The following is a 13,558-nucleotide window of genomic DNA, read 5'->3' on the forward strand; positions in this document are numbered from 1 at the left end:
GAAAGGATTGCAGTGGAGACTGTGACTGGAGAGTCAGAGGGTTTTTAAAGTCCTTGGTTAAGAGCTGGATATGTACTCTGGCTGGGGTGGCAAGAAGAACCATCTGAAAGCATCTAGAAACTCCAGTACATACAGTACAAGGGAGAAAGGGGTCCAGATGCTCTGTCCTTGATGGGAAATAGCTCTGCGCACACAGCTGGCAGGTGACCTCGGATTGGGAAGCAGATTAGGGAGAAGCTTCCACCTGTAGCAGAGCCCTGGCTGGCCCTGGGTGTGGCCAAGCCTGGTTGGCACTGCCCTGGGCAGCATTTCGTCTTCCACCACTGGGAGCCCAGCTGGGCAGTGAAAGATGGACAGGTTCACACATTCCACAGCTCATGGTGTGGTGTACCTTGGTTATTGACTACAACATTGGGTTCAAAAGAAAGGAAGAAACGAGCTGTGTCTTACAATATGTGCACTTTTCTAGAGGTATATACTTCATTAAAAAGTTAACTTGGGGAAAAAAAGGAAGAGAAAAACAATCCTGAGATAAATATGCTAATATTTGTAAAGTGCTTAGAAGAGCACCGGGTACACACTGACCACATAAATGTTGGTTAAACAAACATAATAAAAGTCTGAATGGCATAAAGCAGGGCAATAATTCCTAGGGCAAACTTGACCTATAAAATGACCCTTGGAGGAGAGAAAATACTTCTATATTTTTAGTTTGTCATTCTACTCACATATGCGCTCCCAATCTATGGGAGTTACAAGCTATTCTAGTTCCGGATGGTCAGGCTTGCCTGGAAGGGCTGTTGTGAGGGGTAAATGTGACAGGATAATAATAAAGACAACCACTTACTGGGCACTGGTCCCTTACTATGTTCCAGACACCTTGCTAATTGCTTCACACCGTTTGTCTCCTTTAATGATCACCGTAACCCTTTAAAATAGGCGTTATTAGTCCTGTTTGCAGATGAGAAAACCCAAGCTCAGTGAACTCCAGCAAATTCAAATTCACAACCCTGAGCAAGCAGGTAATCATGTTTGTCTGAGCCCAGAGCCCGGGTGCCTAACCATTGGACTACACTACCCCTCACAGACCCGTGTAAAGTCCTGCTGAAGTGACCGCCATGTAACGGGCATTAAATAAAATTTTTTACAATTAGTCCTCTTCTCAATTTGATAATATAAGAATTCTGAAAAGATCATTGAAGAATTTTTCAAATTATTTTTATTTAAAGCATATACAATAAGCAGCTATTTCAAATATGTAGGAAAATAGTATGGAATTATTTGAATCGTTTATAGTGATGAGGTTTTATGTCAGTACACTAGCAGATAGAGGTAGGGGTGTGTGTGTGTGACCTGCTGCGTTAGTCATTAGTAGGCAAAGAGGGCCAACATCCACAGTCAGGCTCGCTGTTCTTGCCTCCAGGCTGGCTTGCGCGAGCGTCTCGTTTGGGCGCACCTGCGCCGCGCCCGGAAGGGTCAGCCCCTCTCTCTGTAATGCTGGGCCCGCCAGGTTCAGGCGGCTGTGAATCAGCCGATTTCCCTGGCTGCTCTTCCTCCGCCTCAAATGGCTAATTCCCCACCCTGTGGCCGGGGACGCCAGCCGAGGCTGGGAGCCAGGCCAGGGAAAGTTGGTCTGGAGCACCCCCGGTTGTGGTCTGGTTTTACCCACCCTAGAGGAGCCCGTCCCCAGGGCCCGCTGTCTCATGGTTGGCAGACTCGCCCTCCTCCCCGTGACTCTCACCCGAACAAAGCCCGCTAGATCGTTCCCCTGGGATCCTAGGAACCCGGTACAAGGCCGATGAGCAGACACCGATAGGGCGAGCGGGAGTGGTGCGGGTGTGCCCAGCTAGGACGCCAGGGCAGGGCAGGTGCGCCAGGACCCGACAGGAGAGGGACGTCTTCCAGCGCTTAAGTGCCAGCTGCTCCCTCCGCGGAGGAGAGGAATCCAGCCTCGGTCCGCGTGCGGGTGCCCGAAGCCCGCGCTGGGCACCGGCGGGGGCGACCTCTGGCGGCCTTTGCCCGCGTAGGCTGAGGGGGCGGAGGGGCTAGTTTATTGGTCAACACTTGGTTTCCACGAACTCGGCGGAGCCAGGGGAAGCGGAGGTGAGAAAGCTCAGCTGCCTCCCAGTTTCGAGTAAAAGTCGCAGGGGTTTTGCTATGACCAGCTTTCTCCCGAGGCGCATTTAAGGCCGCCTGCCTGTCCGTGCCCTCCCTCCCTCCTGCCCTCTCTCCTCCCTGAGTCCCGCCCTCCAGCACACGCCGACCCAGGGACACACCCTATTGCAGCGACGCAGACAGGGCGTTGTTCCCGTTAAAGGGAACGCCGGGAGCCTCCCTCTGGCCGCTAGCTTCGCGCGCGCAGCCCCGCAGCGCAGCTGTGTTTGGGGACGCCAGCAGCCGAGCGCACGCACCGAGTTTGTGCCTGAGGCCACTCTGAGGATCGGGGACAGCAATCCCTTTGGGCTGTAAGTGCTTTGGTAGCGAAGTGGAGGAGATGGAGGAGAAACGTGGGCATCTTCCGTCGACGGTGCCACAAGCGCACAGCAGGCGCGGGCTTTGGGCTGGCCAGGTCTCCGAGCTTTCTGTCCAGAGCGCGGGCAGACGGTCTGTCTCGTATCGTTGCTATCGGGCTCGTGGGGATACAGTGTGGAGTGCCTTATGGTCTGTAAACCGTAAGGGGCGCGGGTGGTGTGGTCGGGATAAGGGGCAAGGGCGGAGCAGTTTTCGTCTCGCTGGAGAGGTGCCTACTCGGAGACTCATTGGCAAAGCGGGCCCTGAGGTGGACATCCGGGGGTACTGGACCCCTGTGGTTTCCCCATTGCTAGCCATAGACTCGATCTTCCTTGTCTTGCCCCTACCCGGCACTAGGAGCCCCTGGATTTAATTTAAACCTTCTGGGAGACATCAGAAAACCGTGCTTATTTCTTCCTGAACATTCCAGAGTTTCTTTGAATGTGTTGCTTATGGAGAGGAACGGAAGAGCCTGGGATTGGGTACTTTAAAACCTAGTTACTGAAGCGTTGTCTCTCCGGCTCAAGACTGTCCTGAAATGGTCCCCAAAGACTCAGTTTGTCCTTCACAGCCCTACATATCCTCTGACAGGTCACCCCTGTCTTCAGCTCCCCAAGGTCTATCAAACGAGAGGCTAGGACCGCGCAACTTTGGATAGAAGATGTCCTGCCGGCTCTGATCGGCTACAATTCTCCTGGGACTCACCCTTTACCCTCCGCCTCTCCTTCCCACCGGACATCTGCTCCTCTCCATCCAGGCTCCTGGGCCCGTGTCCCGCAGCGCCGAGGCTGGACTGGGTCGCCCCCCAGCGACCATGCGTGGGGCCAGCCCGGGAGTGGCCCGGCCCCGCCCGCGGGGGCTGCCTGGGGCAGCGCGCGCCGTGGGGAAGCGCCGGGTTCGGGTAACTGTCTCCGGCCGTTCTTTCCTCTCCACACTACCCGGCCGGCTCTGCGCCGTCTCTCCGCAGCCGCCAGTGTCTATGCCAGGCCGAGCTGGGGCCAGGACGGCTCCCCTGCGCTGGCAGAACTGGGTGGAAACTTGGAGACTAACGGAATGCAGAGCGCACTGGGATCTGGGAAACCAGCTCACAGCCGCGCGCTCCCTCACAGCATGTCGCTGGTGTCCCCAGGCCTCTCGCAGAAATCTGGGCGCCTAGCCCCTCTCCCCTGCCTCCACTCCGTAGGGGAACGTGCGCTCTCCCCTTTCTGCCCCCTTCCCCAAGTTGGGCTGTCCCCGGGAGGCGTCTGGGGTGGGTGGAGGCTGCTGTGGCCTCTGCTCGTTATTCTGGAAAAACCTCTCCTCCTGGGGTGACTTAGACGTGCATACCACTTGTTTTGTTCCAAAAGCAAAAGATGTTCTGTCGCAGGCGGGCCCAGCTGATTGCTGGGCGGGGATCCTACGGTCGGCTGCTGCCCTCTCTCGGCCGGCCGCCGGGCGGCGTGGAGGCGCCCCCACCCGGGGAGGCGGGCGGGCGGGCGCGGAGCCAGGCCCGGGCATTCCGCTAGCGCGGGAACCCTCTGCGCGCTCCTCCCTCCCTCGCCAGTTCCATTGGCCTCACGTCCAGCTTCGGCTCTCTCTCCGGCAGGCAGAAACTCCGCTGAGCAGAACTCGCCGCCAGAATGATCGTCCTGTTACTGAGTATCATTGTCCTCCACGTCGCAGTGCTGGTGCTGCTGTTCGTGGCCACGATCGTCAGCGTGAGTGCCCAAAGGGCAGCGGGGGCGGTCGGGGCACCCAGTGCTCACCCAGTGCTGGACCTCCGGGGCGGCACTTCCAGCCGTGCTCCTTCTGGTTCAGGACTGTGTGGTTAGTTGCAGACGAGAAGTCTCAGGCATCCCAGGGCGTTCGCAGTTTCTGGCCATCTGCCCCTTTTCGGTTGTTTTGAGAAAGGCAAAGCAGATTCAGGGGTAGGAAGGAAGCAAGCGCTGGACTAGGATAGCTGTGCAGGCCTCTCTTTAAGCCAAATAATTTCAGTGCAGATCCAGGGTCCCCCACCTTCATTTGGTAGGATTGTTGAGCATTTTTTCTTGATGCAGGTTCGTCGAGGAAGGAAGTGGAGTATTTATGGTTTGTTTTTCTCCAAATGTCATAGTTCAGATGGGCAGCTTAGTTCATAAAACACCCTTTAGGACTTGCAATTGGAAAGTTAAAATTGGCTTTTCCAGAAAGGAGTGCACAGTCCCAGGTCTGCTTTGTGATGTGGATAGCACACCTTTTTAGTAGAGCTTCCACTCTGTGAGCAGGTCATCGGGATAACTCGTGTTACAGAGCCATCAAACATCAAGCACGTTAGATTTGAAACTCTTTTCTTGAAGATGAGCACAGGCTCAGGCGTGTGGGTGACTGTGGCTTTCACCTCTTAATATGTCAAGTCCTGGGCTTACTGTTCTTGTCTGTTTCAGAGGTCGAGAAATAATTATGTTAAAGTGAGAAATAACGATGTTGGGGATTTGTGAATTAGTTTATGATTTACAAGCATCTTGATCACATCTTAATTCTACCCAATAATGTTGTCAGGTTGATAGGAATTGTAAGTAAGGACACAGGCTCAGAGAGGCTGTGGGGTGGGGAATGCCACGGCAAGAGATCTGGGCAGGAGAACGGCTTGCGTGCGGGTGGCCTGGTTGAGCCCATGGCTTCTTCTGCTGTAGTACACACCTCTGCATGGAATTGCTTATGTTGTGTGTGGAACTTTTCCATTTACAAAGTGCTTTTCACTTGCAAAACACTGACCCTCCCCTCCACACGCACTGCACGGTGTCTGAGCCACACCACCACCTCTCTCCTTTCTCTGGCATGACTGGGTCTCTGGCTGTGCAACATCAGGTGGGGGCGGGGGGGCAGGCCAGGTAGATGAGTTGGTGAGGCTGCTCTTTGCCTTCCCTTGGTCTTCTCCCTGCCCCTTCCTTCGCTCCTCACTACCTTCCCTGGTTCTTTCTAGCAATGGATCGTGGGCAATGGACATGCGACCGACCTCTGGCAGAACTGTAGCACTACCCCAGGCAACATCCAGCACTGTTTCTCATCATCAGCAAACGGTGAGACTGGCTTTTTGCTCCACAAGCTCGTCCTTATCTGTCTGTGACACGTTTCTCAATCCAGACCTGGAAGCACTTGTTCTTGGAAGACACAAGCTTGAAGGTTGTTGCTGGGGTGGGGTGGAATGTGACAGGAGGCATGAATCCAAGACAAAAGGTAGTTTCCCTGGCTAAGCCTAGATCCTGGGGATCATTGTACATTCTCTCTGTCTAGAAATGCCCTGGGCTCCCTCCTTATCACTTGGTGGAATGCTTCTCATGAGTGAAGACATGTGAACACAGATAAGCAGTAAAGGGGGCGTGATGGCAAAATCTTAGGCAGACTGCATTGGGACTTTTTATCCAACTGGCGTCTTTGCTTGGCAGCTGTCTCTCTCCAGAAATGTCCTGCCTCTTCCTGTTGCAGTGACAGTGGGGCTGTCCCAAGGATAGTTGGGCCAGTTTTTGGTACCCAGGTACAAGACTGCCTTTCCAGATCTTGGGCCTTAGTGGTGCCACTTAGCGTTAAAGAAACCTTTGAGTGTTTCTTTGTGCAAGATGGGGACTTGAAGCTATTTGCAAAACCCTAAACTGAGCCTGGGAGGGTCCTTCATGCAGAAGATTGTATTTCTCCTCTGTCCTCAGCATCTTCACTTATGAGATAGTGGAAACCAGGCTTACCTGGATTCAAGTCAAGGGATTAATTGGGTGGAGGAACCCACTAGATACCTCCAGCCCCCAGAGGGGAGGAATGCTCAGCAGGGGCTTGTGTCTTTGGATGTGGAGAGGCAGAGGTAGACAGGATGCATCCTTTTTGGTGGCTGGGTGGTATGTAGTGGCAGCATGGACCCTGGATGGGGCCACAGAGCTTGGTGTCAAGGACATAGTGGGTCTGGCTCAGCACGGTCTCGTGTTCCAAAGGATGTGTTCTGGGGTTACAAGACCAATCAAGTACAGCTTTCTCTGTTGCTGCAGCTAGTCAGAGATCCAGTATTTCTGTTGAAGATGCTACACCTGATGAGAGAAACCAATTTAGATCCGGCTCAACAGAGCAGGTGGTGAAGTGGCCCTTAGTTCTGGCTTTGCTCAGTCCCGTTTCTCTGCAGGACTTGGCCTCTTGTGGGCTCTGCACCCAATAGCACAGAAGCTATCACTGAAGCACTACAAACCAAACATCTTGAACCTCAGTATAAAGAGAAACTGCTAGAATAGTCATTTGGTAGTATAGATGGGGAGGATAGGCAAGGAGTAGAAAAGCCTGCTTTATGTTTCCATCTTCCTGGAGGGCAAAGAAGAAAGGCCCCAGTCCTTACTGAAGTGAGCAGTCCTTAATCTTTTCTCTGCGTGTGTGAAGGATACTGAATTAAAACCATCCTATAAGTTGCGTGGTGAGTTTGCCTGGCGAGTTGGCAACCAAGTAAATGAAATAACTCATGAGTGCCTCTGAATGTGGCGATAGCACTGCTCGTCCCCAGAGCCGCAGCATCCGCTGTCTCCCCCTTCAGGGTCTGGCTGAGGTTCCCTGAAGACGCAGGATGGGAGTCTCCTCGCTCGCCACTGACACCTGGTGGTCACAAGTGGTGACTCAGCCTAAAGGACAGGCTGTCCCTGAGGCCAGGCAGTGTGCGCAGGCGCCCGTCCCAAGCGGCATTTGGCGTTGCGAGGCTGGCATGGGGTCGTGGACTCTTAGGCCGGGAAGGGTGCAGTTTTGGCAGGCATGTTGAAGCCCAGCTGGGTCTCAACAGAAACAGGGCGACAGAGGAGCAGCTATCTAAACTGTGCTCAGACCGTCCGCAGGCAGGAAAGCTGTCTTTGCCTCGTGGCCTGTTGTTGACCTGCGTCCTGCCTCTTACGCGGGTGTGAACAGCATTTATTCCGCGCTAGCAGCAGGTCTCAAAAAGGCACGTGTGTTATTTAAATCAGGAAACTTCTTGTTTCTCAGCTGGCTCTGTGTGCCAAGCTCATCTTCTTGGGTTCATTTACGACGATTATGGGATCTTGAGCGAGGCTTCCAGATCCACGTGCTGGCTTTGCGTGGGGATGTGTCCCCGAGGTGCTTCCCTCCACGTCTGCCTTCTTGGCTCCCACACTGAGGGCATTTTGAGGCCATCTGGACATGCTCTTCAATAAGCTGGGTTTGTTTGGGTGTGGGCTTATTCTAAGAAGTTTCCATGTAAGCTTCCCCAGGAGACCTTATCGCTGCAGAGATCTTCTGATGGGTCGGCTTGCGTCACCACTGCAGCTCGGACGGGGGTCAATCCTCAGCGCCCCCATTACCTTTTCTATTGGGTTTAACGATTTCTGTGACGAACAATAAGTTGAAAAAATACATAATTTTTAAAAATTAGACTGCCTTTACAGATGAACAATATCAGTTGCAAACCATTTACCTTGGTCCGAATTTGCTCTTAGAATGGTTGAAATATACTAATCAAAAGTAATTCCTCGTTGATATCCATTTGTGAAGAATATACTGCAAGTGTGCTATGTGAAGATATGTTGGTTTACATGACTTGCCAGTTTTCTGAAGGAGCTCATTTTTGTACATGTGGGGCCAGGGCACAGCCCCTCTCCAGGCGCCCGCTCACTCTGTTTTCTATACGAAGGGTGCCCCTGCCATGTTACCCGCATGGCGGTCAAACATCCATGTTATATAGTTGGAAGGAGGCAGATCAGATCTTACCCCCAAGCTGCCTCTTGATGTTAGAAGTAGTTTGAGATTTCCTGCTAACTGCCCTCAACTCTGCCTACCTTCCCATTTTCTGAATTTATTTGCATACTTTCTGGGGACATCCTGATCCCGGCTGCAGGTAGAGGGGGAGGAGGCATAGCGTGGTGGGGGCATATTCATCATGACCTTGTCTTGAATGCCTCTCGGCCCGGGGCATACAAAGAAAGACCTGGACACTGTGGACCTTGCCCTTGATGGTCCCGAGTCTCTTTGAGGAGTCAGGAGATAAGCGTGGAGGGATGGATCACTGTGAAGGAGTGTAGGCCGAGGTCCAAGGAGTGGGGGCAGGCAGGCAGTGCCAGAATTCAGGGGAGGAAGTGGAAGGGAAGTCTCACGTGGGAGGTGGAATGTGATCCATCCTCTAAAGGATGGGCAGGATTTAAATAAATACAGGCAAGGAGGAGGATATTCCCTGTTAAGGCAATGACGTGACCTAAAGCAAGGGGAAAGCAATGCAGAGGCCGTGTAGACCAGTCGGCTAGTGTTCCAGTTAGGATTAGGATTGACTGCATATAACAGAACCTTGCACTGCATGAACTAATGCTTCTTGTTTCGAATTCTCCAAATTATCCTCAACTCTGCCACATCTTCAAATGGCAGTGGCTTAAATAAGATAGTTTACTTCTCTCTCTTTTAAAAGAAGTCTGGAAGTAGGCAGCCCAAGATAGGTATGGCAGTTCTATGAAATTGTCAGAGACCCAGGCACTTTCTAGCTCATTCCTTTGCCATCTGTTGGGTTTGGCCCTCATCCTCATGGACCCAAGGGCTGCTAGAGCTCCAGCCCTCTCATCCATGCTTCAAGCAATAGGATGGAGAAGGGAGAAGGAGAAGAATGTGTTCCTCTCCCTTTTAATGAAACATCTCCAGATAGACCACACACTTCGTTTTATTGGAACTGAGTCACACAGCCACACCTAGTTACAAGGGAGGCTGAGAATGTAGTCATTTGGCCTCGTGGGAAGCATGGATTCTCAATTCACAGAAATTTAGTAGCAAGCACCTCCCAGTAAGCCTGGCTTGAAACCTTTCTCTCCTGGGCTTTGACCATGCCCTAATTGTGCTCTTTTACAATAGCTCTGCTGGGTCCTAGGCAGTTTCAGAGCAAGGCCCAAGTATTTTATGCTTCTTCAAATATTCCGTCTCTACTGTACCCAGGGCTCCGTCAGCAGCACCACTGTCTTACAGTGACCCATATCAGACACTGTAGGGGCCTAGCCTTCTCTCTCTTTCTCTCCCACCTCCCCAGTCATTAACAAAGTCTTGCTGTTTCATGATGTCCTTGAACCTTTGTTTTCTTCCAGTCCAGACCTCTCTTAGAACTCCAGACCCAAGTACCCAGTTCCTACTAGACAGTTCCACTGGGGTGTCTTAGAGGCACCCCCAAGCCAGTCAGTCTTCATCCTCCTCCACACAGTCTGCACCTTCAACAGTTTCTAGTATTTTAGGGAATGCTGCTCCCCCAGCCAGTGAGCTGCCATGTTCCTTCTCCCCCTTCTCAGAATCTTTGGAGGTCCCACAGGCCCCTGTCGTTCCCTCATCTGTCGCCATGCCCGCAGTCACTGTCAGAGCCACTGCAGCAGCCTCTACCTCCTGACCTTTCAAAAAATGCAAACCTAATCATTTTAATCCCAATTTAAAACCTTTCAGAGGCCCCTCACTGGTCTCAATCTTCAGACGAAAAATCTTTACTAAGGTCCCTAGGAATCTACGTGAATGATCTATTCTGTTTCCGTGAAGTCTCATCTCCTGTCTCCTCTCCCCTTCATTCTGGAATTTCAGCCTTTTCTTAGTTCCTTGATCGTGAACTTCCACCTCTCGCCCCCCGTTCTCCCTTCCTCTGTTCTTTCATTCAGAACTGTTCGTTGAAAACCTACCAGGTACCAGATATCACTGTAGGCACCAGGATACAAGAGTGAGCAAGAGCTTACATTTTCCTGGGTGAAACAGTCAATAAACATGGATACTTTGGGGCTGTGATAGGAACTACGAAGAGAATAAAACAAGGTAATGTGCAATGAGGGATTGGGGTGGGCAGGAGAGGCCTCTTGGAGGAGTGACCCCTTGAGGATGACCAGGAGGCAGCCAGGAACATCTCGGCAGATTCCAGGCAGAGGGACCGTCGGGAGCAAGATTGCTGTGGAGGGAAGGAGCCTGACAGAGCTGAGGAGCAGAGGGCAGCCCAGAATAGTGGGAACAGAGAGAACAAGGAGTAGGGTAGCAGGCCATGCCATAGTCCTTCTAGACCCTGGTACGGAGTGTGATGCATACGGATGCATTTCTAATTTTTACGATTTCATTTAGACCTGCTCTGTCTTATATGTGTTTCTCAACTCTCTGTTTTCTTGAAAGTTGGAATAATAGTCCAGAGCATTTATAAGACAGAACATATCAGAAATCTTACAAAGTAGAAATGCACCAATATATTTCCAGTGATTATCCTGGGTCATGGGGTTCTTATCACTTTCGTTGTTTTCTTTTCCTCTGCTGCCCCACTGATTTTCCTCCTTGAGATCTTTTAGTTTCACAATCAGAAAATAACTATAAGCATTATTTTATGTTGGGAAATTAGTATTGAGTAACAAATAGGTTCTCTCTGCCTTGATTAAGAAAGTGGGGTCTCAGGGCCTGCAGGCAGGGCCTGGGGAGTAGCAGGCCCACGGCAGACAGCCACCCAGAGACAGATGAGGCCAAGTCCCAGAGCCGTGGCTTTCAGACTCATAAGATCTGAGCAGCTCTAGCTGGCCTGGGGTTGGCGGGGCACCTCTCCTTCCTTCCCAAGTCCTAAAGGCGCCTGTCTCCCTGGGGCCCTCACACCATGGGGGTATTTAAAATCTACTGACCAGAAGGTTCAGCAAAACATTGGCCTTGCATTGAGTAACTAATGCTTTTTGTTTTGAATTCTTCAAATTATCCAAGCTACAATCAGAAGCCAAGAAAATGAGCACTCATTGCCTTTCTTTCCTTTCTAAACAATAACGACAACAAACTCATGGCTCTCAGGAGGTTGTGGGCAGCATTAGACCAATGCTTTAGATTAAAAATTAGAAAAAAACAAATCTTGCCAGTTTCAGGAGCCCCCGACTCGACCCTCAGTGGTCTCCTGTTGTCTGTGTCTTCTGTGATTCCAGATTATCTTGTTTATCCATTTGGTGGCATTGTCACTTTGGTGAGGGCATCAAACCACTTCCTCGTCTGTGGCTCAGCTTTTGGTCAGATTTTAGAGAACACGGGAGGCCCTCTGCATTTATGGGTTCATGTTTTGCAATTTAAAATCTTTGCGGCTCCCTGGGCCAACCCGCAAAATCTGCCCAAGTACTGGCTCTTGATTTGACAGGCCCTTGTGGGATGCCGAGGCCCTGGCAGGCGAGGGAGGGACAGGGGGTGGGATGTGGTGTCATAATGCTGATGTTTCAACCCTTAACGTTTCTTGTCAGATACTAACATCCAGCAGTTGATTTGGAATGCTTTTTGAACCTGTGTCTGAACCACATGGCCCTTGAAGCGCACAGTCTTTGCTTTTTAAAAACTTGCAGTTGCGCTCCCAGGATTTTACCAGAGTCAAGAAAGCATCCCTTGTATCTCAGGAGCAGGGACTGGCCACGACGCGACCTGAGGTTGTGGATGTTGGTTTTCGGTGCCTGAGAGAAGGATGCTGGGCACAAAGCCTTCTGAGTGTGCAGTCATGGACACACACGTAGACTTCCAGTGTTGGCAGGGACCTGGGAGGTCATCAAGTCCGTCCCTCCTCCCCAGCCCGCCTAGCTTCAGACCCCTCTGCAATATGTCCATCATGTGCTCATCCTCCCAGTGATGGGGAACTCATTACCTTTCAGGAGAGCCCCTTTCATTTTTGAAGAGCTAACAATGTGGTCCATTCATTTATTCTTCAAATCACATCCTATGTACTAGGCACTGTTTCAGAAACTGAGCACACAGAGATGAACAAGAAAGACTGGGTCCCTGCTCATGTGGAGCTCACAGTTACTTGGGGGCGACAGAGAATACACAATAAATCAATAATTGTCGAAAGTGCCCTGCAGGAGACAAATAGGGTCATGAAAGAGAAAGTCGCCACTGGGGAGGAAGCAGCTGGTCATGGAAGGCCTCTTCCTTCCATAGTCATGTGGACTGAGACTTAAAAGACGGGGAGGGACCAGTCATGTGAAGAACCACAGGAAGAAAATTCCAGGAGGTGATGGAAGGGGCCAAGCCCTGAGGCAGGAAAGACTTTGGTGTGTTCCCCAGTGACAGGGGCCAGTGCAGCTGAGTGAGCCAGCTGGAGGAAGGGGTGTGGGGTGAGGCAGGGGAGGGAACTGGGGGCTGAATTGCTGAGGACTCACAGGCCGTGGTACTGAGGAGGATAACTGGGACATCATTGAAGGGTTCTAAGAAGAAGAGTGGCATAATTTGATTTGTGTTTTGAAGCTCATTCTGGCTGTTAGGTGTAGAGTGTATTTCAGGCAGGGGCAAGAGAAGGTCTGGGTACCAGTGAGGAGGCTATGGTAGTGGTCCAGGCTGGGCATGAGGAGGAGGATGATGGTAAGAATACCACCAGCTCCTGTAACTGCCTGGCACTCTTCTAAGAGTGCTGCATTTAACCTGCACAAGAACTATAGGAGGTAGGTCAGGTGGCTTGGATAGGGAGATGGGGTGGAGAAGGAGACGATGCTGATGGATTGGATGTGGGGGGTTAGGAAAGAATTATTAGGGTAACTTCTAGGTTTTTGGGCTTGAGCAACTAGGTGTGCAGTGGGGTCTTAGACTGAGATAGGGGAGACAGAGGAGGAACAGGCTGTTATGGGGGAGGGACAGAAATTAGGATTTGTGTTTTGGCCATCAGAGATGTCAGCAAAGCACTTGGATTTAGAAATCTGTAGCTCAGGGGAGAGGTCTACCCTGGAATTTCAAATAGGGGAATCATGAGTCTGTACAGGAAGGTATTTGATGTCGTGGTGCTGAATAAAATTACTTGGGGAGTAGATGAGAGGGCAAGGCAGAAAGAAAGGAACAGGGTCCAGAGCCGAGTCTTGGGACCCTCGGGTGGTTAATGGGGGACAGGAGGAGTTTGCAGAAGAGACTGGAAGGAGTGGCCAGGAATGTGGGAGGAATGCCGTGAGATGTTGTCGTAAGAAATTACCTTGTAAAGGCCAAGTCTGTCCCCTCTTTTGTGCAGTCATTTCTGGTTGTCTTCGTTCATGCCTGGTGTTCTAGACTTGGGTTTTACCAGGTGGCAGACTCTTCCTCAAGGAGTTTAAGCCTCCGTGGTGTCCCTGGACCAACTCTTCAAATATCTGGAGAC

The 13,558-nt window shown here is 51.5% G+C and overlaps 1 protein-coding gene across 1 annotated transcript in view; it reads left to right on the plus strand.

Annotated features, from left to right (window-relative positions):
- The first annotated feature begins 2,375 nt into the window (after positions 1-2,375).
- Positions 2,376-13,558, plus strand: part of PMP22 (peripheral myelin protein 22) — a 29,373-nt gene continuing 18,190 nt past the window's right edge. The window contains exons 1-3 of the mRNA XM_058559678.1: positions 2,376-2,465; positions 4,097-4,208; positions 5,453-5,549. Of these exons, the coding sequence (XP_058415661.1) occupies positions 4,131-4,208; positions 5,453-5,549 (175 nt within the window). The 5' untranslated portion in view covers positions 2,376-2,465; positions 4,097-4,130. The remainder of the gene's footprint in view (positions 2,466-4,096; positions 4,209-5,452; positions 5,550-13,558) is intronic.

The sequence above is a fragment of the Diceros bicornis genome, chromosome 18 (genome assembly GCF_020826845.1).
Source record: "Diceros bicornis minor isolate mBicDic1 chromosome 18, mDicBic1.mat.cur, whole genome shotgun sequence".
Classification (NCBI taxonomy): Eukaryota; Metazoa; Chordata; class Mammalia; order Perissodactyla; family Rhinocerotidae; genus Diceros; species Diceros bicornis.